The sequence below is a fragment of the Bombina bombina genome, chromosome 1 (assembly GCF_027579735.1).
Source record: "Bombina bombina isolate aBomBom1 chromosome 1, aBomBom1.pri, whole genome shotgun sequence".
NCBI classification, from domain to species: Eukaryota; Metazoa; Chordata; class Amphibia; order Anura; family Bombinatoridae; genus Bombina; species Bombina bombina.
In genome coordinates, this window is record NC_069499.1 from 516,272,485 (window position 1) to 516,300,396 (window position 27,912).

Genomic DNA, 27,912 nt, shown 5'->3' on the forward strand with positions numbered 1-27,912 from the left:
CAGCAAGAAGTGATTCTAGAGTCTTTATAGCCTGTATAGAACTGTATTTCTGGAAAAGCCGAACGTCTATATTGTATTTTATATTTGGAGGAGGCTTAACCAAGCGTACCAGCTGGAAGCGCTGACAACCTATGAGATAGAGCTTGTGGGATCCTGACCTATCATGAAGAAGTGGGTAAAGAAGTTACCACTCCCACTTCCTACGTCACACCACCTAACCAGCACTGACCGGGAGAGAGAAGGTGAATGGCGGATGAATCGCTTGTTTCTTTTTCAAGTTAAGAGGTATACTTCTGGATGAATAGCTTGCAAGCCGAAAATTTCCTCATGTGACTGTGTGAGTACTGAGATCTTAAGTGCAGTCTTTTGGCTGCTGCTCTCGCGAGCTGTGTAGGTGAAGCCCTGTGCCCCGGGGTGCCACTCCTTCAGCAGCTCAACTCACACGCTCTCTCTATCCACCTTAGCCCTGTAGGTGAGCAGTGCACTGGCTGTCGGTAAAGGAAGGGGGAGGGGATGCTGCAAGACAGAAAGTGGCTTGGGAGCTGCAGTCTGTCCAGGAAGAAATCAAGCTTCAGAGAAGGTAGACAGAAGGCACACAGCTCGCGAGAGCAGCAGCTTTGCAGGGCACACATCACCCCCTAGAGCACAACTATTTACTCTCCTGTAGCCACAGGTCTGAAGCAATGACTGAGGAAGAAAGGAAAACAGCTTATATTTTTAAGTATTTCGCTACCACTCATTAAAGAGAGCACAAGGAGTCTGGGAAGGTTATACTATCATATAATTTCCAAGATACCGAAGAGTATATACTAAGAGATCCACAGTTATCGTATCCCATCCATTCTACAGGAGGTGCCCGGCTTATTTATGAAAGTGCTACATTCTTACCTCATTTGATTGAGGTCCTTGGAAGTAAGTGTACATCCACTAGGGGACTATCGCATGAAGACTGTTTTTTCTCCACATTTGGTGTGCACTGGATTAACTTATTTGAGACTATTTATTGGGCTTAGGCCTATTCTACATGCACCTTATATCTCCCTTTGATATATATGGTCTTTTATCTGTTTTATGTATTTGATGTTCATTTATCTATATTCTATATACTATATTTTATCATATTTGCTGTTCTGTTTTTACATAGTTGTATATTGACTGTGTTCTCTAGCTTTTGGTTTTTCTGCGCCACCCTGCTCCTTTTTGTTCTCATATATATATATATACACAGTCAGCCTTAGGTGGCGCCACCCACCCCCCCAATTGTATTCTAGCTTTTGTTTTTTTCACACTTTGTGAGTAGTGTGAATAGTGGGTTGGTCAGTACTGTTTGACTGAGCTCCCAGACCAATCGGATTGTTGTAGGTTCTCAATATCATTAAGCCACACTGGGGTGATCTCAAACGTGCAGTTCATGCAAGACAGCCCAAGAATTTACAGGAACTGGAGGCTTTTTGCCAGGAAGAATGGGCAGCTTTACCATCTGAGAAAGTAAAGAGCCTCATCCACAAATACCACAAAAGACTTAAAGCTGTCATTGATGTTAAAGGGGTCAATACACAGTATTAAGAACTGGGATATGTAAACTTTTGATCAGGGTCATTTGGGCAGTTTCTGTTGTCATTATGATTTAAAAAGAGAAAACACAGTTGATTGATAATAAATGGCTTCAGCCAAACACTAACCATGAGTGAAAGAAAAGTTTGTGTTATCATTCATATTCTCTGAAAAATGGCCAAGAAATCATAAATTCTGCCAGTGTATGTAAACTTATGAGCACAACTGTATATATATATATATATATATATATATATATATATATATATATATATATATATATATATATATATATATATATATATATATATATATATATATATATATAGTATATATATCTACAGTTGTGCTCATAAGTTTGCATACCCTGTCAGAATTTATGTTTTCTTGGCCATTTTTCAGAGAATATGAATGATAACGCAAAAACTTTTCTTTCACTCATGGTTAGTGTTTGGATGAAGCCATTTATTATCAAGGAATTGAGAATGCCAATCAGCAGTGTTCAAACTCTAATCAAGAAGTGTAAAAAGAGGGGTTCTGTTGAAACCAAACCACGGTCATGTAGACCAACTAAAATTTCAGCCACAACTGCCAGGAAAATTGTTTGGGATGCAAAGAAAAAACCACAAATAACTTCAGGTGAAATACAGGACTCTCTGAAAACATGTGGTGTGGTTGTTTCAAGATGCACAATAAGGAGGCACTTGAAGAAAGATGGGCTGCATGGTCGAGTCGCCAGAAGAAAGCCATTACTACGCAAAAGCCACAAAGTATCCCACTTACAATACGCCAAACAGCAGAGACAAGCCTCAAACCTTCTGGCACAAAGTCATTTGGAGTGATGAGACCAAAATTGAGCTTTTTGACCACAACCATAAATGCTACATTTAAAGAGGAGTCAACAAGGCCTATGCTGAAAGGTACACCATTCCTTGTGGAGGTGGATCGCTGATGTTTTGGGGATGCGTGAGCTACAAAAGGCACAAGAAACTTGGTCAGAATTGATGGCAAGATGAATGCAGTATGTTATCAAAAAATACTGGAGGAAAATTTGCATTCATCAGCCCGGAAGCTGCACATGGGACGTACTTGGACATTCCAACATGACAATGATCCTAAACACAAGGCCAAGTCGACCTGTCATTGGCTACAGCAGAATAATCATAAATTCTGCCAGTGTATGTAAACTTATGAGCACAACTGTATATATATATATATATATATATATATATATATATATATCTGTATATTTGCCACACTGGCCAAGTGTAATAGCAGAATTTGTACAATATTGATTATAAAGTAAAACGGGAGTGCTTATGAAACAGGTCCATGTTTCTAAAGCACAATGATATTAACCATTAATCAGATACAATACTATATCTTTCATATACTATATTACTGGATATAGCCCCAAATAGCCAGTCAGATTTAGCACCATCCAGTGCTATGGAATTTTGTGGCGCCATACAAATAAATTATAATAATAATAATATAATATAATTACATCAGCCATGAAACTGAATAACTAGACCATGATATGTAGGTATAAAGCTACCATTTTACCTCTGTCAAGAATAAATGCAACTGATTTAAAGTTACCTGCTTAAGGCCACTGAGATGATCATTTTAAAGGCTCCATGTACAAAGCAGCATGATCTGCTCCGGAGCCCTTGTGGGGAAGGTTTGCACATGCAAGCCTGCTTCCTGCAATACAAGAAGCAGCAATCTGATGACGCTCGGTCGTTGTGATTGACAAGACTTTCTCTCAAATGATTGGTTGCGCAAAAGAAGAGGCGGGCTTTACATGCTCAGTTGAGCGTGTAATGATATATATGGGCAGCGGACACATGCGGGCAGCGGACGAACAGAATCCGATGCCCGTCAAGTTGAGAAGCTTGTTTGTTTGCCTTTTAGTACACATGGGCCCAAAATACACTGAGAAGAGAAAAGCAAACATTCTATGTTGATACGATGGTAATGGAATAGTGTCACCTTAATAATTAGTAAATAATGTCTTATTAAAAAAGAACTCAATACGTTTACTGAAAAAAGAAAAGCGTCAGACTACAAAGGTCGTTATAAGAAAGTAGGTAGCTTCAAATCAAGCTTCTAATGGAGATATCACATAGTCTGATTAGACCTTTAGCCCATGCCAGATCTGGGGATGTCTAGGTCGTCTGGAGTAAACACAGATCTCAGTGTCCCATATACAAACCCTGAATGCATGTCGGTACAGTAGATCACCTATCTCACAATTTGAAGGCTAACAGAAACTTGATTCCATGAGCCACTAAGGCCCTCATATCTGCCAATCTCTATTCCCACAACCTTACAGGATATGCAAGTAGAGAAAAGTGTCCCCACATTCCGTTTGTTCTTACTTCTAGATGTTTCCACTTCACAATAATAGCATAGTTTACTGGGGTAGATCTAGTAAAGCAGAAACTTCATAAACTGACTTGTGGCAAAGCTGGCATCCATAGACAATGCCACATTTGAAGTCACTAAGCTTGTCAGTACCACCTATTAAAATGCCAATGTCTGGATTTTATGCAGCTTTTGGCAATGGATCTGGTTGAAACACCTCTTGAACTCAGTCATTAGTAGGGGTGCCCAAATACTTTGACCATATAGTACTGGGAAGTGGAACTAGCTGGTAAAAAGTAGCTACATACTTGTCTTTTGTCATTGGTCACCAGATGTGTGCAGCTAGCTCCTAGTAGCACATTGCTGCTCTGGAGCTATCTTTAACTATGTGTTTAATCCATTTTGCAGGGGTTACACAGTTATATGCAAGCAATAGTGCAATCATAAAATGTTTAACACCACTAAACATCATAAAAAATACATCACAATAAAAATAATACATAAAAACACCACTGCTGGTACCTTTGAAACAAGTGGCTTCTGTATGAACACTTTTATATAGTGAACACATTAAGATTTAAATATCATTATAAAATCATGATACTAAACACAAATACTGACGTAGAAACTTGGACCCCTGGTGAACAATGCATATTTATATATATATAGCAAAAACAAGTATTTCATCCTAGTTTCCATTTCAATTTAAACTGCATGAAACCGTTTAACATGCAGGATCTCAAGGTTCATGATGCTACAGGATCAACTCCAGCCTCTCTGGGTTATACAATATTAGTGATCTATATATTTGTTTCTTTAAAACCATTCAAATTTACCAATGACAACTAAAACAATTACCTCAATTTTATCTTTACTTTGAAGTGGCTTACATGCCTCTGTGTAACACTTGAGGTGCTCTTCATAGTAATGCAAGGCCAACAATATGGACAAAAACGTTTTGCATGGACTGGACCTGGTTACACAAAAATGAGGTGGTGAAACAGAACGAGGTTAGGTTCGTAAATACTTGGACACTGAAAAATGTTAATAATTCTGGCTCTGTACGCCACCACAATAGATTTGAAATGAAACAACCAAGATGCAATTGAAGTGCAGACAAATTAACACAATCATAAATAAAATGTTAATTTTTAATACTTTGTCAAGAATCCTTTGCAGGCAATGACTGCTTTAAGTCTGGAACGCATGGACATCACCAAATGCGGGGTTTCCTCCTTTGTGATGCTTTGCCAGACCTTTACTACAGCTGTCTTCAGTTGTTGTTTGTTCTTGAGTCTTTCTGCTTAAGTTTTGTCTTCAGCAAGTGAAATGCATGATCGATCAGGTCGAGATCAGGTGATTGACTCGGCCATTGCAGAATATTCCACTTTGCCATAAAACAACTCCCGAGTCCTGGGCTGCTTTAACAGTATGTTTTGGGTCATTGTCCATCTGTAAAGTAAAGCGTTGTCCAATCAACATAGCTGAATTTGGCTGAATCTGAGCAGACAATATACCCCTATACACTTCAGAATTCATCCGGCTGCTTCTGTCTTCTGTCACATCATCAATAAACATTAGTGACCCAGTGCCACTGGAAACAATGCATGCCCATGCCATCACACTGCCTCCACCCTGTTTTACAGACAATGTGGTATGCTTTGAATCATGAGTCGTTCCAAGCCTTCTTCATACTTTTTTGTTCCCATCATTCTGGTACAGGTTGATCTTAGATCTTCTGTCCAAAGAATTTCTATTCTTGAGGCTTATGAATACCTTGTGGTGAACTGTATTTGCTCTTCTGAAGTCTTCTCTTTATGGTAGATTTGGATGATATGCCTACCTCCTGGAGAGTGTTCTACACTTGGCTGGATGTTGTGAATGGGTTTTTCTTTACCATGGATAGGATCCTATAATCATCCACCACTGTTGTCTTCTGCAGAGCTCACCAGTACGTTCTTTTTTTCGCAGAATGTACCAAACTGTTGATTTGGCCACGCCTAATGTTCATACTATCTCTCTGATGGATTTCTTTTTTTTTTTTTTTTGTAGCTTAAGGATGGCCTGTTTCACTTGCATTGAGAGCTCCTTTGATCATGTTGTGGGTTCACAGCAACATCTTCCAAATGCAAATGCCACACCTGGAATTTACTCCAGACCTTTTTGTGTTGCAGAGCTCACCAGTACATTGTTTTTTTCTAAGAATGCACCAAACTGTTGATTTGCACTCCTAATGCTCCTGCTATCTCTCTGATGGATTAATTTTTTATTTTTGCACCCTAGGGATGTCCTCTTTCACTTACAATGAAAGCTCATTTGATCATGTTGTGGGTACACAGCAACAGCTTCCAAATTCGAATGCCACACCTGGAATCAACTCTAGACTTTTTACCTGCTTAATTGATGATGAAATAACAAAGGAATACCCCACAACTGTTCATGAAAAAGCTTTTGAGTCAATTGTCCAATTACGTTTGGTCTCTTGAAAATGAGGGGATACATATTAAAGAGCTGTAATTCCTAAACCCTTCCTCCAATTTGGATGTGAATGCCCTCAAATTAAAGCTGATAGACTACACTTTAAGCCCATATTAATTATTTAACTGTAACTTGAATTTATTTTGGTAAACCGACAAAATAACAAAACTTGTGTCAGTGTCCATTTATTTACGCACTTAAAGGGTCATGAAACCCACATTTTTTATTTTGTGATTTAGAAAGAGCATGCCATTTTAAACAAGTTTCTAATTTACTTCTATTATCTAATTTGCTTCATTCTCTTGATATAACTTGCTGAAAAGCATATCTAGATATGCTCAGTAGCTGCTTATTGGTTGCTGCACATAGAGGCCTCGTGTGATTGGCTCACACATGTGCATTGCTATTTGTTCAACAAAGGATATCTAAAGAATTGAGCAAATTCGATAATAGAAGTCAATTGGAAAGTTGTTTAAAATTACATGCCCTATCTGAATCATGAAAGTTTAATTTTGATTAGACTGTCCCTTTAACTGTAAATATATGATCTTGTTTAGTAGTCGTGATTGCTTCTGTGATTGAGAGCTTACCTCTGGGAAACCTGCTACTTTAGCAAATTGTCTAGAACTTATTGTGAGAAATATTTTTGCATCTGTTTTAAATAGCTAGGATGTTACTTTTTATCACTGTGCATTGTTTATATAACCGGGTGACAATTCTGTGCTCAGAAAATTGACTTTGACTTTGTTTTTTGTTCCTTGAAATGAGACATAATTACCAAGATATAAGTATCTTAAGCTTTTAAAATGTACTGACAATGCCTCTACAAATATCACTGTATATAAATGAGTATTCACTCACACTGCAACATGACAGTTTTAAACTGCTTTCCAGCATTAGGTGTATGTTTCTGAAATCACTAGTTTTATATTAAAAAAGGAGCAAGAAGTAAAACTTTGAGGTGAAAGAAGAAAAACATAATTTATGCTTACCTGATAAATTTATTTCTCTTGTAGTGTAGTCAGTCCACGGGTCATCCATTACTTGTGGAATATATCTCTTCCTAACAGGAAGCTGCAAGAGGATCACCCAAGCAGAGCTGCTACATAGCTCCTCCCCTCACATGTCATATTCAGTCATTCGACCAAAACCAGACGAGAAAGGAGAAACCATAGGGTGCAGTGGTGACTGGAGTTTAATTAAAATTTAGATCTGCCTTAAAGACAGGGCGGGCCGTGGACTGACTACACTACAAGAGAAATAAATTTATCAGGTAAGCATAAATTATGTTTTCTCTTGTTAAGTGTAGTCAGTCCACGGGTCATCCATTACTTGTGGAATACCAATACCAAAGCTAAAGTACACGGATGAAGGGAGGGACAAGGCAGGAACATTAAACAGAAGGAACCACTGCCTGAAGTACCTTTCTCCCAAAAATAGCCTCCGAAGAAAAATTTTGAAAAAGTGTGAAGCGAAGACCAAGTCGCAGCCTTGCAAATCTGTTCAACAGAGGCCTCATTTTTAAAGGCCCAGGTGGAAGCCACAGCTCTAGTAGAATGAGCTGTAACCCTTTCAGGAGGCTGCTGTCCAGCAGTCTCATAGGCTAAACGTATTATGCTACGAAGCCAAAAAGAGAAAGAGGTAGCCGAAGCCTTTTGACCTCTTCTCTGTCCAGAGTAAACGACAAACAGGGAAGAAGTTTGACGAAAATCTTTAGTTGCCTGCAAATAGAACTTTAGGGCACGGACTACGTCCAGATTATCCAAAAGTCGTTCCTTCTTAGAAGAAGGGTTAGGACACAGTGATGGAACAACAATCTCTTGATTGATATTCCTGTTAGAAACTACCTTAGGCAAGAACCCAGGTTTAGTACGCAGAACTACCTTGTCTGAATGAAAAATCAGATAAGGAGAATCACAATGTAAGGCAGATAACTCAGAGACTCTTCGAGCCGAGGAAATAGCCATCAAAAACAGAACCTTCCAGGATAACAGCTTGATATCAATGGAATGAAGGGGTTCAAATGGAACGCCTTGAAGAACGTTAAGAACTAAGTTTAAGCTCCACGGCGGAGCAACGGTCTTAAACACAGGCTTAATCCTAGCTAAAGCCTGACAAAAAGCCTGAACGTCTGGAACTTCAGCCAGACGTTTGTGTAGAAGAATAGAAAGAGCAGAAATCTGTCCCTTTAACGAACTAGCAGATAAGCCCTTTTCTAAACCGTCTTGTAGAAAGGACAATATCCTAGGAATCCTAACCTTACTCCATGAGTAACTCTTGGATTCGCACCAATATAAATATTTACGCCATATCTTATGGTAAATCTTTCTGGTAACAGGCTTACTAGCCTGTATTAAGGTATCAATAACCGACTCCGAGAAGCCACGCTTTGATAGAATCAAGCGTTCAATCTCCAAGCAGTCAGCCTCAGAGAAATTAGATTTGGATGGTTGAAAGGACCCTGAATTAGAAGGTCCTGTCTCAGAGGCAGAGACCACGGTGGACAGGACGACATGTCCACTAGGTCTGCATACCAGGTCCTGCGTGGCCACGCAGGCGCTATCAGAATCACCGATGCTCTCTCCTGTTTGATCCTGGCAATCAAACAAGGAAGCATCGGGAATGGTGGAAACACATAAGCCATGTTGAAGACCCAAAGGGCTGTCAGAGCATCTATCAGCACCGCTCCCGGGTCCCTGGACCTGGATCCGTAACAAGGAAGCTTGGCGTTCTGGCGAGACGCCATGAGATCCAGATCTGGTTTGCCCCAACGAAGAATCAGTTGAGCAAAGACCTCCGGATGAAGTTCCCACTCCCCCGGATGAAAAGTCTGGCGACTCAGAAAATCCGCCTCCCAGTTCTCCACGCCTGGGATGTAAATCGCTGACAGGTGGCAAGAGTGAGACTCTGCCCAGCGAATTATCTTTGAGACTTCCAACATCGCTAGGGAACTTCTGGTTACCCCTTGATGGTTGATGTAAGCCACAGTCGTGATGTTGTCCGACATGAAATCTGATGAACCTCAGAGTTGCTAACTGAGGCCAAGCTAGGAGAGCATTGAATATTGCTCTTAACTCCAGAATATTTATTGGGAGGAGTTTCTCCTCCTGAGTCCATAGTCCCTGAGCCTTCAGGGAATTCCAGACAGCGCCCCAGCCTAGGAGGCTGGCATCTGTTGTTACAATCGTCCAATCTGGCCTGCGAAAGGTCATCCCCTTGGACAGATGTGGCCGAGAAAGCCACCATAGAAGAGAATCTCTGGTCTCTTGATCCAGATTTAGTAGGGGGGACAAATCTGAGTAATCCCCGTTCCACTGACTTAGCATGCACAATTGCAGCGGTCTGAGATGCAGGCGTGCAAATGGTACTATGTCCATTGCCGCTACCATTAAGCCGATTACTTCCATGCACTGAGTTACTGACGGGTGTGAAATGGAATGAAGGACATGGCAAGCATTTAGAAGTTTTGATAACCTGGCCTCTGTCAGGTAAATTTTCATCTCTACATAATCTATAAGAGTCCCTAGAAAGGGAACCCTTTTAAGTGGTAATAGAGAACTCTTTTCCACGTTCACCTTCCACCCATGCGACCTCAGAAATGCCAGAACTATCTCTGTATGAGACTTGGCAGTTTGAAAACTTGACGCTTGTATCAGAATGTCGTCTAGGTACGGAGTCACCGCTATGCCTCGCGGTCTTAGTACCGCCAGAAGTGAGCCCAGAACCTTTGTAAAGATTCTTGGAGCCGTAGCTAATCCGAAAGGAAGAGCTACAAACTGGTAATGCCTGTCTAGGAAAGCAAATCTTAGGTACCGATAATGATCCTTGTGAATCGGTATGTGAAGGTAGGCATCCTTTAAGTCCACAGTTGTCATGTACTGACCTTTTGGATCATGGGAAGGATGGTTCGAATAGTTTCCATTTTGAATGATGGAACTCTTAGGAATTTGTTTAGGATTTTTAAGTCCAAGATTGGTCTGAAGGTTCCCTCTTTCTTGGGAACCACAAATAGATTTGAATAGAATCCTTGCCCGTGTTCCGTCCGCGGAACTGGGTGGATCACCCCCATTAGTAAGAGGTCTTGTACACAGCGTAGAAACGCCTCTTTCTTTATTTGGTTTGTTGATAACCTTGAAAGATGAAATCTCCCTCGTGGAGGAGAGGTTTTGAAGTCCAGGAGATATCCCTGAGATATAATCTCCAACACCCAGGGATCCTGGACATCTCTTGCCCAAGCCTGGGCGAAGAGAGAAAGTCTGCCCCCCACTAGATCCGTTTCCGGATAGGGGGCCCGCTCTTCATGCTGTCTTAGGGGCAGCAGCAGGTTTCTTGGCCTGCTTGCCCTTGTTCCAGGACTGGTTAGCTTTCCAGCCCTGCCTGTAACGAGCAACAGCTCCTTCCTGTTTTGGAGCGGAGGAAGTTGATGCTGCTCCTGCCTTGAAGTTGCGAAAGGCACGAAAATTAGACTGTTTGGCCTTTGATTTGGCCCTGTCCTGAGGTAGAGCATGGCCCTTACCTCCCGTAATGTCAGCTATAATTTCTTTCAAGCCGGGCCCGAATAAGGTCTGCCCTGTGAAAGGAATATTAAGCAATTTAGATTTAGAAGTCACGTCAGCTGACCAGGATTTAAGCCATAGCGCTCTGCGCGCTTGGATGGCGAATCCGGAGTTCTTAGCCGTAAGTTTGGTTAAATGTACGACGGCATCAGAAACAAATGCGTTAGCTAGCTTAAGTGCTTTAAGCTTGTTCATGATTTCATCCAATGGAGCAGTGCGAATGGTCTCTTCCAGAGACTCAAACCAGAATGCCGCCGCAGCAGTGACAGGTGCAATGCATGCAAGGGGCTGTAAGATAAAACCTTGTTGAACAAACATTTTCTTAAGGTAACCCTCTAATTTCTTATCCATTGGATCTGAAAAGGCACAACTATCCTCCACCGGGATAGTGGTACGCTTAGCTAAAGTAGAAACTGCTCCCTCCACCTTAGGGACCGTCTGCCATAAGTCTCGTGTGGTGGCGTCTATAGGAAACATTTTTCTAAATATAGGAGGTGGGGAAAAGGGCACACCGGGTCTATCCCACTCCTTGCTAATAATTTCTGTAAGCCTTTTAGGTATAGGAAAAACGTCAGTACACACCGGCACCGCATAGTATTTATCCAGCCTACATAATTTCTCTGGAATTGCAACCGTGTTACAATCATTCAGAGCCGCTAATACCTCCCCTAGCAATACACGGAGGTTTTCAAGCTTAAATTTAAAATTAGAAATCTCTGAATCCGGTCTCCCTGGATCAGATCCGTCACCCACAGAATGAAGCTCTCCGTCCTCATGTTCTGCAAATTGTGACGCAGTATCAGACATGGCTCTCACATCATCAGCGCGCTCTGTCCTTAACCCAGAGCTATCGCGCTTGCCTCTTAATTCTGGCAATTTAGATAAAACTTCTGTCATAACAGTAGCCATGTCTTGCAAAGTGATTTGTATGGGCCTCTGTGATGTACTTGGCGCCACAATATCACGGACCTCCTGAGCGGGAGGCGAAGGTACTGACACGTGAGGAGAGTTAGTCGGCATAACTTCCCCCTCGTTGTCTGGTGATAATTTCTTTGCATGTAAAGATTGACTTTTATTTAAAGTAACATCAATGCAATTAGTACACAAATTTCTATTGGGCTCCACATTGGCCTTTAAACATAGTGAACAAAGAGATTCATCTGAGTCAGACATGTTTAAACAGACTAGCAATGAAACTAGCAAGCTTGGAAATACTTTTCTAAATAAATTTACAAGCAATATAAAAAAACGCTACTGTGCCTTTAAGAAGCACAAAAAGCTGTCACTGTTGAAATAACAATGAACCAAAATAGTTATAGCAACCCATTTTTCACTGTAAATGTATTAGGTTAGCAAAGGATTGCACCCACCAGCCAATGGATGATTAACCCCTTAAAACCCAAAAACGGATAACAATTTAATAATTAACGTTTTTCTCACAGTCAAACACACTGTCACAGATCTGCTGTGACTGATTACCTCCCTCAAAGTGAATTTTGAAGACCCTTGAGCTCTCTAGAGACGATCTGGATCATGGAGGATGAAGTAGACAGATTGTGACTGAATTTTTACTGCGCAAAAAAGCGCTAAAATAGGCCCCTCCCACTCATATTACAACAGTGGGGAAGCTCAGATAACTGTTTCTATGCAGAAAACAAAGATGGCCATGTGGTAAAAATCATGCCCCAATAAGTTTTATCACCAAGTACCTCACAAAAAACGATTAACATGCCAGTAAAAGTTTTAAACATACATTTTAAAAGTTATGAAGTGTTATTAATAAGCCTGCTACCAGTTGCTTTCACTGCAGTTAAGGCTCATACATTATTTCAGTATTAACAGTATTTTCAGAGTCAATTCCATTCCTTAGAAAAATACATTCAGTATACACACACTCATCAGCCTAATACCAGTCGCTATCACTGCATTTAAGGCTGAACTTACGTTACATTGGTATCAGCAGTATTTTCTCAGTCAATTCCATTCCTCAGAAAAATAATTTACTGCACATACCTCATTTGCAGGGGGGCCCTGCATGCTATTCCCCTTTTCTGAAGTTACCTCACTCCTCAGATGAGAACAGCCAGTGGATCTTAGTTACGTCTGCTAAGATCATAGAAAACGCAGGCAGATTCTTCTTCTAATGCTGCCTGAGAACAAACAGCACACTCCGGTGCCATTTAAAATAACAAACTTTTGATTGAAGAAATAAACTAAGTTAAAAAACACCACAGACCTCTCACAGCGACCTATCTTTAGTTAGGCTGCAAGAGAATGACTGAATATGACATGTGAGGGGAGGAGCTATATAGCAGCTCTGCTTGGGTGATCCTCTTGCAGCTTCCTGTTAGGAAGAGATATATTCCACAAGTAATGGATGACCCGTGGACTGACTACACTTAACAAGAGAAATATGTAGCTGATCTTGTGTGAAACAGCAAACATTTTATTGCCATAGCTAATAGATTTTTATCTTGGACTGAACACACATTGCACTGATATCAGGATATTGCTTGTTGCTTTTTGACAAAGTTTCAATGTATCTGTCCTTAAAGGGACAGTCAACACCAGAATTTTTGTTGATTTAAAAGATAGATAATCCCTTAATTACCAATTCCCCAGTTTTGCATAACCAACACAGACTGCTCCCCTTATTTCAGTTCTTTTGACAAACTTGCAGTTTAGCCAATCAGAGCTGTCTCCATGGTAAATTCACGTGCATGAGCTCAATGTTATCTATATGAAACATGTGAACTAATGCCCTCTAGTGGTGAAAAACTTTCAGAATGCATTTATATTAGAGGCAGCCTTCAAGGTCAAAGAAATTAGCATATGAACCCTCTAGGTTTAGCTTTTAACTAAGAATACCAAGAGAACAAAGCAAAATTGGTGATAAAAGTTAATTGGAAAGTTGTTTAAAATTACATGCCTTATTTGAAACATGAAAGTTTTTTTTTGGACTTGACTGTCCCTTTAAATACTGGAATAATTCCTGCAACATAATGATTGTAATACATATTACAATATAACATAGGCTCTGATTTTAAGGTTCTTTATTACCCAAAGATCAGACGTTTCTATTCACAAGAAGATAGAGCTCAGGAATTTCTGACCTATAACAACTTGCCTGTGTGTTTGTGTGTTTTGTCTAACATTTGCTTTATCCAGCACTTGTATTCCACAGTGAATTAAACATCCCAGAATTCCCGTCGCTATAAACGTGATCTTCACAGCATGCTATTTTTAACTTGCACTGTACGATTTGAAGATTTTACAAGCAGTTTGCTTCAGTGGCAGCTATATTGTCACCTTATAAATCATTTTACTTCTCACCTATCAGTAGTGAACTGATGCAATGCTTCAAATGTTTTCCAGTTAAAAACTAAAACAGACTTTAAATGCCATGGCTGTTAGGTTGTGCATCTGTAAAGTTATAGTTGATCAGACATTTTATGAAGAAATACATTTTTTTAAATGCTTATAACTTTTGAACAGTCTGAAGAAGCATAAAGGTGCAATAAATCCTATTTGAGTTAGTTATATGCAATCAACAATTTAACAATAAAATTTTAGCACCTGTAAAGAGGTTATAATTAAGGACAGTTTCAGAGTAGCAGAGCTGAACATGGCAGGTGATTGGTGTTTATGAATATATGCCTTTTGCCATGGGCTCACTGGCTGTGTTCAGCAACAGACCAGTATTGCATTGCTGCTCAAGAGCTGACTTCAACTATGTGTTTAACACATTTATAGCTTTTAAAAATTTGAAGTAGTGTCATATTCAGCATCATAGTGTCCTTGTTTGCACTAGGGAGCAATTACCAGAAGTGTTTAACTGACCCCACTGCATATAGATTTTCCATTTCCATCAACATCAGTACATAATCAAATCTATGACCCATTTCCCAGAAATATTCTCCCTGATCATACCCATGGGATCCGTCCAGGCAAAAGACCCCCAGGAAACAGGTGCCTTTGAAGAAACTGATTTTATCAGTATGTATAAATTATATTTTCTCCCACTTTCATACTTACTTACTAGTGGCTTGAATAAAATGTTACTAATATGAAGGCATAGGAAGGGAGAAAAAACATAATATATGCAAGAACTCACCTGATAAATTAATTTCTTTCATAGTGGCAAGAGTTCATGAGCTAGTGACGTATGGGATATACATTCCTACCAGGAGGAGGCAAACTTTCCCAAACTTCAAAATGCCTATAAATACACCTCCCACCTCACTCATACCTTAGTTTAACGTATAGCCAAGTAGTGAAGTGTAAAAAAAGGAGTAAAAAGCATACAAAAAGAGGAACTGGAAAAATAATGTGCTTTATACAAAAAAATCATAACCACAAAAAATAGGGTGGGTCTCATGGACTCTTGAAATAAATTAATTTATCAGGTAAGTTCTTACATAAATTTTTGTTTCTTTCATGTAAGTGGCAAGAGTCCATGAGCTAGTGACATATGGGATATAATACCCAAGATGTGGAAGTCTACGAGTCACTAGAGAGGGATGGATGAAATAAGTAAAAACAGCTATATCCGCTGAGAATATAAATACAAAAAAAAATTAAGTTTTCTTAAAAAATTAAAAAAAACTAAAATCAAAGGCACTAGAATCAAACTGAGACAGCTGACTGAAGAACCTTTCTACCAAAGGCTGCTTCAGAAGAAGCAAACACATCAAAATGGTAAAATTTAGAAAATGTATGCAAAGAAGGCCAATTTGCTGCTTTGCAAATTTGATCAACTGGAGCTTCATTCTTGAAAGCCCAAGAAGTGGCAACTGATCTAGTAGAATAAGCTGTAATTCTCTAAGGCGAAGACTGCCTCGCCTCCAAATAAGCTTTGTGAATCAAAAGTTTCAACTAAGATGCCAGAGAAATGGCAGAGGCTATCTGAACTTTCCTGGAACCATTAAAAATAACAAATAGACTAGAAGTCTTTCTGAAATCTTTAGTAGCCTCAACATAATATTTTCAAAGCTCTTACCACATTCAAAGAATGTAAAGATCTTTAAAAAGCATTCTTAGGATTAGGACACAAGGAAGGAACACCAAATTCCCTATTAATGTTGTTAGAATTCACAACTTTAGGCAAGAATTTAAACAAAGTCCGCAAAGCAGCTTTATCTTGATGGAAAATCAGATAAGGAGACTCACAAGAGAGAGAAGACAATTCAGAAACTCTTCTAGCAGAAGAGATAGCCAAAAGAAATAACACTTTCCAAGAAAGTAATTTAATATCCAGAGAATGCATAGGCTCAAAAGGAGGAGCCTGTAATATCTTCAACACCAAATTGAGACTCCAAGGAGGAGAAATAGATTTAATAACAGGTTTTATACGAAACAAAGCCTGAACAAAACAGTGAATATCAGGAAGCTTAGCAATCTTTCTATGAAACAAGACATAAAGAGCAGAGATTTGTCCTTTCAAAGTATTTGCAGACAACCCTTTATCCAAACCATCCTGAAGAAACTGTAAAATCCTAGGAATTCTGAAAGAATTGTATGTGGGGTGTGTACAGCGCCTATGGCCGAGTATATAGCTAACGGATATGAAGTGCTAACTGTTAGGTCAGTAATTATTTCTAACAGATAAGAGGTGCTGACTGTTAGGTCAGTAGATATTTATTAACAAACTTATGTTTAAATATTGCACATAAATTTGATAACAGTAAAAACTACTCATGGATCCATGAAGCTAAAACAGAATTTTAAAACAAAAATACTAATACATGCTGATAAAAATGCTAATAAATTAATGCATGGTGGAGAAGTGATCCTGATATGACCTACTTCAAGGAAACCTTTGGATAAAAAATTATTTATAAAATTATAACATAAGATAGTTGTGGATGTGGTAATAATAAAAATTAACTTGTGAAGTTCAGTAATCAATCCAGTGTTCAATCAACAGTGTCTGCAAATGTCAATCAGTAGTGTCTGCAAAATTAATTGCAGGAGTGTATATAAATGATGGAAGATGGTGATGAAAAATTATGGAAGGTGGTGATGAAAAATTTGTAAAATGGTTGAAATGAAAAAATTGTGAAATGGTTAAAATGAAAAAATATAAAAAATGGATTTGTGAAACAAGGGGTGGTGAAAAAATGGGGATAGAAAAATTGAAAAAATGAAAATGACAAAAGTGATAAAAATGTGACAAAAAATATATTTAGTAAGTTAGTTAGACCCTCAAAACCGGGTTTAATGAGAGAAATCCAATATATAAAATAATTGTAATCCAATAAGTAAAGCCAAAAGCCAAAATGGAAAACCTTGTATGTTTGATGGGGATAATCCTCAGGGGATCCTAGGCGTTTCCTTAGAGTTCAATTGTCCAATGTTTGTATCATCCTTGAATGTCCCTGTGAAGAATAATAAAATAGTATAGTAGGTCCAGATATAGAAAATAAAAGGAGTGGTGATTACCAGTAGGTCGACGCGTTTCGGCCCTTAACTCAGGCCTTTATCAAGACAATCTCTCCACCGAATTCTGAAAGAATGGCAAGAATAATCATGAGTGGAACACCATAAAATGTAGGTTTTCCAAACTCGATGATAAATCTTCCTTGAAACAGACTTACAAGCCTGTATCATACTGCTAATCACCGAGTCAGAGAAACCTCTATGACTAAGAACTAAACGTTCAATTTCCATGCCTTCAAATTTATAGATTTGAGATACTGATGGAAAAATGGCCCTTGAGACAGAAGGTCTGGCCTTAAAGGAAGTGGCCAAGGCTGGCAACTGGACAGCCGGACAAGATCTGCATACCAAAACCTGTGAGGCCATGCTGGTGCTATCAGAAACACATAAGATTGTTTCATTATAATCTTGAAGATCACCCTTGGAAGAAGAACCAGAGGCGGAAAAATGTAAGCAGGTTGTTAAAACAAAGGAACTGCTAAAGCATCCACCATCTCTGCCTGAGGATCCTTAGACCTGGAAAGGTATCTGGGAAGCTTATTGTTTAGATGAGAGGCTATCAGATCTATTTCTGGAAGACCCCACATCTGTGCAAGATGAAAACACATCTGGATGGAGAGACCACTCCCCCGGATGTAAAGTCTGACGGCTGAGATAATCCGCTTCCCAATTGTCTACACCTGGGATATGAATCACAGAAATTTAACAAGAGTTGGATTCCACCCAAGAAAGTATCCGAGATACTTCTTTCATTGCTGAAGGACTGTGAGTCCCTCCTTGATGATTGACATATGCCACTGTTGTGATATTGCCTGTCTGAAAACAAATGTAAAGTTCTCTCTTCAATAGAGGCCAAGCCTGAAAAGCTCTGAAAATAGCACAGAGTTCTAAAATATTGATTGGTAACTTCGCCTCTTGAGGATTCCAAACCCCTTATGCTGTCAGAGACCCCCAGACAGCTCCCCAACCTGTAAGACTTGCATCTGTTGAGATCACAGTCCAGGAAAGCCGAACAAAGGAGGTCCCTTGAACAATAAGGTGATGGTTTAACCACCAAGTCAGAGAGAGTCATGGACACTGAATCTATCTGGAAACCTAAAAAGGTGACCCTCTAAACTAGTTGTTTTGTGTGAGATTCTGCTAAATGAAAAGATTGAGCTAGTACCAAGATATTGTCCAAATAAGGAAACACTGCAATACCCTGCTCTCTGATTACAGATAGAAGGGCAATGAGAACCTTCATGAAAATTCTTGGAGCTGTTGCTAGGCCAAACGGAAGAACAACAAATTGGTAATGCTTGTCTAGAAAAGAGAATATCAGAAAACGATAGTGGTCTTGATGAATCGGAATGTGAAGATAAGCGTAATGTAAATCTATTGTGGACATGAAATGACCTTGCTGAACAAAAGGCAGAATAGTCCTTATAGTCACCGATTTAAAATTTTCAGATCCAGGATTGGTCTAAACAAATCTTCTTACTTTGGGACAATGAACAGATTTGAATAAAAACCCAAACCCTGTTCCTGCTGAGGAACTGGGACAATCACCCCTGAAAGCTCTAGGTCTGAAACACACTTCCAAAAAGTCTGAGCCTTCACAGGGTTTGTTGGGACTTGAGAGAGAAAGAACCTTCCCATGGGAAGTCTTATTCTGAAACCTATCTGATACCCTTGAGAAACAATATCCTGAATCCATTGATTTTGAACAGAATCTGTCCAAATGTCTTGAAATAAATTCAATCTGCCACCCACCAGTTGAACTGGTTTGAGGGCCGCACCTTCATGCAGTCTTAGGGGCTGGATTTGGTTTCTTATAAGGCTTGGATTTATTCCAATTCGGAGATGGTCTCCAATTAGAGTCAGAGGCCTTAGAGGAAGGAGAGGTTTTTTGTTCTCTATTCTCACGAAAGGAACAAAAACGATTGGGAGCTTTAAACTTAACCTTAGATTTCTTATCTTGGGGCAGAAAAACTCCCTTTCCCTCAGTGATAGTGGAGATAATAGAATTCAATTAAGAACCAAATAAATTATTACTCTGAAATGATAGAGATATTAATCTAGATTTAGATACCATGTCAGCATCCCAAGATGTAAGCCATAAAGCTCTTCTAGTTAGAATAGCTAAAGACATATATTTAATATCAATTTTAATGACATCAAATATAGCATCACAATTGAAATGATTAGCATGTTGAAGTAAAAGAACAATGCTAGACAGTTCAGGATCTGATAACTGCTGTGCTGAGCTGTCCAACCAAAACATTAAAGCAGCAGCAACATCAGCAATAGAAATAGCAGGTCTAAGAATATAGCCAGAATGTAAATATGTTCTTCTAAGATAAGATTCAATCTTCCTATCTAAAGGAACCTTAAATGAAGTACTATCTTCCATAGGTATAGTAGTATGTTTGGCAAGAGTGGAAATAGCTCCATCAACCTTAGGGGCTTTTTCTTAAAACTCTAAATTGGCCACAGGTAAAGGATACAGCTTCTTAAACCTAGAAGAAGGGTTAAAAGAAGTACCAGGCTTAGACCATTCTTTAGTAATCATATTAGAGATAGCATCTGGAAAAGGAAAAACTTCAGGAGTAACCTCAGAAGTTTTAAAAACAGAATTCAAACAATTACTAGTCTTGTTATCAAGAGGACTAGACTCCTCAATACCCAAAGTAAACAATACTTCCTTTAATAAAGAACAAATATGTTCAATCTTAAAAAGAAAATAAGATTTGTCAACTTCAGCCAGAAAGATCCTCATCAGCAGAGGATACTTCAGTATGCTGTCGGTCAATACAAATTTCATCAGATTTATGAGAAGTTTGGAAAGACCTTTTACGTTTATTTGAAGGTGGAATAGCAGTCATAGACTTCTCTATGGCTGCAGCAATATATTTTTTCATATCTGCAGGAATATCATGTACATTAGACTGTGAAGGAATAACAGTAGATGTATTTGTACTTATAGAAACATTATCAGCATTTAATAATTTGTCATAAAAAGTGCCACATATTTGAGCTGCAGAAATAAGATCAGCTAATTTACAACAAACACACTTAGCTTTGGTAGAATTTTGTTAAGGCAGCTTAGTTCCTACAATAACATCAGAGGCAGGATCAGTCTGTGACATCTTGCAAAATGTAACAAAAAATAAAAATAACATTTAAACAAAATATCCAATTTCCTCAAAATAGTTTCAGGAATGGAAAAAAAGCTTATGATAGAATTCTTATACAAAAGTATAACATCATCATAGCCCTCTATAAACAAATGAGAGCAGCGAGCAAAAGAGGGAGAGACTTAATATAACAAATTTTGATGCAAATGCAGAGATAAACATTTTTGGCGCCAAAGCTAACACAATGAAATTACACAACTCACATCATCACTTCGCGCCAAAAAAATTGCTTCAACAAAGACGCAAGAAATGACGCAACTCGTGTCACGACAGGCGCAACTTTACGCCAAAAATTACGCAATAAAAAGTAGCATTTTGCGTTGTCATCGCGAGCCTAGTTTGCCCACCAAAATTTTAAAACAGACTCCAAGTTACAACTAACTGGAACCCCAGGTAAGAGAAAAATACCTAAATTCTCCCATAAACATAATCTCCATGCTAAAACTGTTAGACTGCAAAGGGAAATATACACAGACCTGACTCATGGCAAATATATACAAAACTTTATAATATAAAGTGCCAAACATAGCTGGGAGTGTCTTAAAAAATGATATATACTTACCAGAAATCACCCATCCACATATAGCAGACAGCCAAACCAGTACTGAAACATATCAGCAGAGGTAATGGTAGAGGAGTATAATGTCGATCTCAAAAGGGAGGCAGCAGATGAATCCCTGCAACCAATTTACAGAGAGCCCTAGAATAGATTTCCCATAGGCGAAAACATGGTATCATCAAGCAATACTCCCTTCACATCCCTCAGACAAACACTGTACTTTGAGAGGAATTGGGCTTCAAAATGCTTAGAAGCGCCTTTCACAGAAGAAATCAAGCACATCTTGCTTCACCACCTCCAAAGGAGGCAAAGTTTGTAAAACTGAGGTATGAGTGAGGTGGGATGTGTATTTATAGGCATTTTGAGGTTTGAGAAACTTTGCCCCCTCCTGGTAGGAATGTATATCCCCTACGTCACTAGCTCATGGACTCTTGCCACTTACATGAAAAAAACCTAGTGTAGGTCCTAGGTAGCAAACTATGATATGTCTCCATATGCTAAATAAAGTAAACATAAGAAACTACTTTGGAAGTCTCATATTTTATGTAACCAAATTGGAGGCCAAAATGGTAAGCAGAATTCTATATATATTTAGTAGAATTCACACAATATTTAAGACCACTGACTACATTCAGTTTGTTAAGCAGAGCCTCCTGGATACTCAATGGATTAAAATAGAATCTGTCACATTTGATAGGGAAAGTAATATACTGGGACTCTAGAATATTATCTGTGTGACACAGTTGTTCAGAATCAGTGTTCTCCACAACATATTTTGCAAGCTGGGTGGCATTATAAAGTAGCCAGGTGTAGCAGTATAATACTTTACATTATTATATCATGTTCTGGTATTTAGGATTGTTTCTTAAAGTGATGGTAAACTTTACATGTTTTAATCATGCCTGTAATCTAAGTGATATTTTAGATGAATTTTAATTGATCACTTATAATGAGAATGCGCTGTAATTTTAAAACTCATATTTTTGGTGAGTTAACGGTTTAAACTGTTCTCCATTCGGAACTCTAGAACTGAACAATTGAACAATTTCATCTAAAATGTCACTTAGATTCCGGACCTGATTTTAAAACATGTAAAGTTTACCATCACTTTAATCTATCTAAAACACAAATTATTTTGCATTAATTTATTTAATGATAATTTGTGCAATAAACATTTAATAAAAAAAAAATATCAGCTAATTTCAACTTAAAATTAGTTTACATATTAGCCGGGTGGTCAGTAAAATCAGCCAGGTGGTGTGCCCTTTTAATAAGTCTTAGGGATAACACTGTTACTGTTGCAATTTCCCAAGAGCACAATCCAGTAATACACAGATATTAATACAACAAGCTGTAAATCTGCAGACATTTACAATAAGCACATTTTAGGAAACAGTCAGGACCATAAATAGGTATTCAAAAAGCAAGGGGTTACATTTGTAGCAGTATACAAAGCGCACATCCCAGTCATCAAACACGGTCATAGACAGGAGTTCAGACATCAAGCAAGGGTAAAGCAGTGATATGGAAACTTCCAAAATGTAAATGTAATATATATCAACCTGTATCTGTCCATCTTGATGAAGGACAGGGTCACTAAAAAACAGCCTTCAATAAGACATTCGCCTAGATTTAGAGTTTTGTCGGTAAAGACCCGCGTAGCTAACGCTGCTTTTTTTTCCAGTGCACCCTTAAGACAACGCTGGTATTTAGAGTTGTCTGAGTGGCTGCGTTAGGTTCAGAAAAGGGAGCGTTGAGCATAAAATAGCTCCACTTCAACCCTCAATACCAGCGTTGCCTACGGTAGCGGTAAGCTGGAAAAACGTGCTCGTGCACGATATCCCCATAGGAAACAATGGGGCTGAGCTGACGGAAAAAAAACCTAACACCTGCAAAAAAGCAGCGCTCAGATCCTAACGCAGCCTAACACCCTAACATGAACCCTGAGTCTAAACACCCCTAACCTTACACTTATTAACCCCTAATCTGCCGCCCCCGCATTATACAATTAACCCCTAATCTGCCGCTCCGGACACCGCCGCAACCTACATTATATTTATTAACCCCTAATCTGACCTCCCCGCCACTATAATTAATGTATTAACCCCTAAACCGCCGCACTCCTGCCTCGCAAACACTATAATAAATTGTATTAACCACTAATCTGCCCTCCCTAACATCGCCGCCACCTACCTACAATTATTAACCCCTAATCTCCCGCCCGCAACGTCGCCGCTACTATAATAAATGTATTAACCCCTACACCTGAGTCTAACCCTAACCCTAACACCCCCCTAACATAAATATAATTTAAATAAAACGAAATAATATTCCTATAATTAAATAAATTAATCCTATTTAAAACTAAATACTTACCTATAAAATAAACCCTAATATAGCTACAATATAAATAATAATTACATTGTAGCTATTTTAGGATTTATATTTATTTTACAGGCAACTTTGTATTTATTTTAACTAGGTACAATAGCTATTAAATAGTTATTAACTATTTAATAGCTACCTAGTTAAAATAATTACAAAATTACCTGTAAAATAAATCCTAACCTAAGTTACAATTAAACCTAACACTACACTATCATTAAATTAATTAAATAAATTAACGACAATTACATTTAATTAAATAAACTAACCTATAATACGAAAACAAACAAACACTAAATTACAGAAAATAAAAAAATATTACAAGAAGTTTAAACTAATCAGCTCTTTTACCAGCCCTTAAAAGGGCTTTTTGCAGGGCATTGCCCCAAAGTAATCAGCTCTTTTACCTGTTAAAAAAATACAACCCCCCCAAACATTAAAACCCACCACCCACATACCCCTACTCTAACCCACCCAATCCCCTCTCGAATTCCGATTGGCTGATAGGATTCTATCAGCCAATCGGAATTAAGGTAGGAAAAATCCGATTGGCTGATTCAATCAGCCAATCGGATTGAGCTCGCATTCTATTGGCTGATTGGAACAGCCAATAGAATGCGAGCTCAATCCGATTGGCTGATTGGATCAGCCAATCGGATTGAACTTCAATCTGATTGGCTGATTGAATCAGCCAATCAGATTTTTCCTACCTTAATTGCGATTGGCTGATAGAATCAGCCAATCGGAATTCGAGGGACGCCATCTTGGATGAAGTCCCTTAAAGGAACCGTCATTCGTCGTTAGTCCGTCGGGGAAGGTGGATGTTCCGCGTCGGCGGTCTGAAGATGGAGCCTGAAGAAAGAAGATAGAAGATGCTGCTTGGAGGAAGACATCGCCTGGATGGAGGACCTCTTCTTTGCCGCTTGGATCAAGACTATGCCCGGATGGAGGACCACATCGCCCGGATTGGATGAAGAATTTGGCTCAGCTGGGTGAAGACGGCTCAAGGTAGGGAGATCTTCAGGGGGTTAGTGTTAGGTTTTTTTTAAGGGGGGATTGGGTGGGTTAGAGTAGGGGAATGTGGGTGGTGGGTTTTAATGTTAAGGGGAGGGGTTGTATTTTTTTTTACAGGTAAAAGAACTGATTACTTTGGGGCAATGCTATTGTACCTAGTTAAAATAAATACAAAGTTGCCTGTAAAATAAATATAAATCCTAAAATAGCTACAATGTAACTATTAGTTATATTGTAGCTATATTAGGGTTTATTTGATAGGTAAGTATTTAGTTTTAAATAGGATTAAATAGGATTAATTTATTTAATTATAGGAATATTATTTTGTTTTATTTAAATTATGTTTATGTTAGGGGGGTGTTAGGGTTAGACTCAGGTTTAGGGGTTAATAAATTTATTATAGTAGCAGCGACGTTGCGGGCGGGAGATTAGGGGTTAATAATTGTAGGTAGGTGGTGGCGATGTTAGGGAAGGCAGATTAGGGGTTAATCAAATTTATTATATTGTTTGCGAGGCGGGAGTGTGGCGGTTTAGGGGTTAATACATTTATTATAGTGGCGGCGAGGTCCGGTCGGCAGATCAGGGGTTAATAATTGTAGTTAGGTAGCGGCGACATTGGGGGGGGCAGATTAGGGGTTAATAAATATAATATAGGTGTCGGCGATGTTAGGGGCAGCAGATTAGGGGTTCATAGCTATAATGTAGGCGGCGGTGGTGTCCGGTCGGCAGATTAGGGGTTAAAAAATTTTATTAGAGGGTTTGCGATGTGGGGGGGGCCTCGGTTTAGGGGTTCATAGGTAGTTTATGGGTGTTAGTGTACTTTGTAGCACAGTAGTTAAGAGCTTTATGTTCCGGCGTTAGCCCATAAAGCTCTTAACTACTGACTTTTTTTGGCGGTAGGAGTCTTGTCGGTAGAGGCTCTACCGCTCACTTCTTCCAAGACTCCAAATACCAGCGTTATGCAAATCCCATTGAAAAGATAGGATACGCAATTGACGTAAGGGGATCTGCGGTAGCCTGGAGTCGCGGAAAGAAAGTGAGCGGTAGACCCTTTCCTGTCTGACTCTAAATACCAGTGGGCGGTAAAAAGCAGCATTAGGACCCCTTATGGCTGCTTTAACTCTAAATCTAGCCGATTGTTTCTTAATTCCTGTTCCCAGGGCACACGAACAGTCCAGAATTTAAAAGCTATATAAACTACAGCACAGGTGAAATAAACAGCCGAACAGAAACTGTGTTTATTAACCTGCTCTCCCAAGGTAAATCTGAAAATCTGTCCTGCTAGTGTGCACTGAGGAACGGAATTGAGAAACACTGTAATAAGGCACAAAAGTACAGATCACAAATCCAGTGAAGACTCATACAAGCTGTTCTGAGGTAAAATCAGCATGGTGTGGAGAAGAGAACAGTTTATAAAACCATGGAGTGTAACCCAGTGGATACTGCTATATGCTGAGAGGACTGCATGGAAAGTTCCTGAGATAGGGCACACGAGAGCCTAAATTTATATCTGGCAACATAAAGCAGCAGAGCTACAGTAAACACTATCTTAATCCAGAAATGTATAAGAAGAGCAGCAGTATATGTCAGAAAGAGGGGGTGTTATGTTATGTAGATTTCTGGAAATGATTCTAATAACTAAGTCTATGATGACAAAATACATAAACCCCACCAACATATGACCCTTCCCCTTCTACCACTTCTACCACAAAGCAATACTGCAAACTCATTACTTTGTTAGCACTTAATCGTTTGATTTGATTTAAAGGGATACTAAACCCAATTTTTTTCTTTCATGATTCAGATAGAGCATGAGATTTTAAGCACCTTTCTAATTTACTCCTACTATCAATTTTTCTTTGTTCTCATGCTATCTTGATTTGAAAAAGCAGTACTGTAAGCTTTAGAGTCGGACCATTTTTTGTTCAGCACCTGGGTAGCACTTGCTGATTTGTGGCTAAATGTAGCAAACCAATCAGCAAGCTCTACCAAGGTGCTGAACTAAAAATGGGCCGGCTCCTAAACTTTTATTACTGCTTTTTCAAATCAAGATAACATGAGAACAAAGAAAAATTGATAATAGGAGTAAATTAGAAAGTTGCTTAAAATTGCATGTTCTATCAGAATCATGAAAGAAAAGATGTGGGGTTAGTATCCCTTTAATGTACACGGATTCTATCACCTACATGAGTTTAAGTGTTGTATGTATGCAACTACGGACGCTTTGCTTAAATTGCTCAATGGAATGTTAGATCTATTTTGGGGAGATAATAGTAGAGCAGAAGTTTACACTGTGATGTCACCTGTTGTCATGGTAACCGACATGGATGGTTTTGCAGACTGTGGATTTTCACAAATAGGCACACTTGTGGGCCCACTATGTTAAAGTATAGTAATCACCAAATAATGGTATATCAGCAGAGTACCACGATTTACAATTTCAGTCAAGAAAAGATCCTTTTTAACTTGTATACATTTACAGGGTTTGTAAATTACAATTGCCTTTCATCTATGAGTTTTTCTTGATTTCATAGCCATCTTTTAATTAACAACTATTTTTAATTCTGTAGATAACATATCCATATATTATTTGATATTTTTATTAGTCTTTTATATTTTTAAAACATAACTTAAAAAGCAAACTGCTGACAACAATCATTTTAATAAAATAGGTATTCACCTTTCATGCATTTATCTATTTATTTATTTATATATTAACTAAATTACCTTGAGCTGCTGAGTAGCAAATGATGATCCGTCTTGCTTAAGTTTTTCACATATTTCTTCTACACTGTTTGTGTCGAATAAACTAAAGTCAAAAACAGTAATAAACACATGACAGGCCTGTTAAAGAATGCCCATTAAACAAATAAAAAAGAATATATTGTTTTTATGTTTAATATAACCTCATTATTTAACATGATCTCACTATACCACAGATCAGACTGAATCCTATTACCCAAGTAACAGATTGTACAATATATATGAAGGTCTTCTGTAATACAAGAGCTCAGTCTGTTAATACATTGGAATCAAACTGGGGGTTTGTCTCTGGGTAGCACCTTCAATGGTTCAATATCAGTTACTGTGTGTAGTCTGCTGATAAACTGGCATTTATCAGTATATTGTGAAACTATTTAGCCAGCAATTTAAGATATTCAAAGTCTGCAAGATTATTTTTGGTTCTACATCTGTTAATTGATCATGAGCATTGTGGCCTAAGGCAGCCAATATGAAGAGAACTTCCAACAACCCCACCAGTAAATGTCAGATTGGGTAGGCAGTGTGTCACCTACTATCATTTCTGAACATGGGAATTGACTTCTGAATCTTTTTATTGAGGAGCTGGAGAAGATAAAGAGCTACATAGCATTCTACTTCA

General features: G+C 38.7%; 1 protein-coding gene across 1 annotated transcript in view; it reads right to left on the bottom strand.

Annotated features, from left to right (window-relative positions):
- Window positions 1-27,912, bottom strand: part of HIBCH (3-hydroxyisobutyryl-CoA hydrolase) — a gene marked incomplete in the record, with an annotated part of 371,527 nt that overhangs the window by 80,359 nt on the left and 263,256 nt on the right. Inside the window, 1 exon segment of the mRNA XM_053698615.1 lies at window positions 27,258-27,339. Coding sequence (XP_053554590.1) covers window positions 27,258-27,339 — 82 coding nt within the window.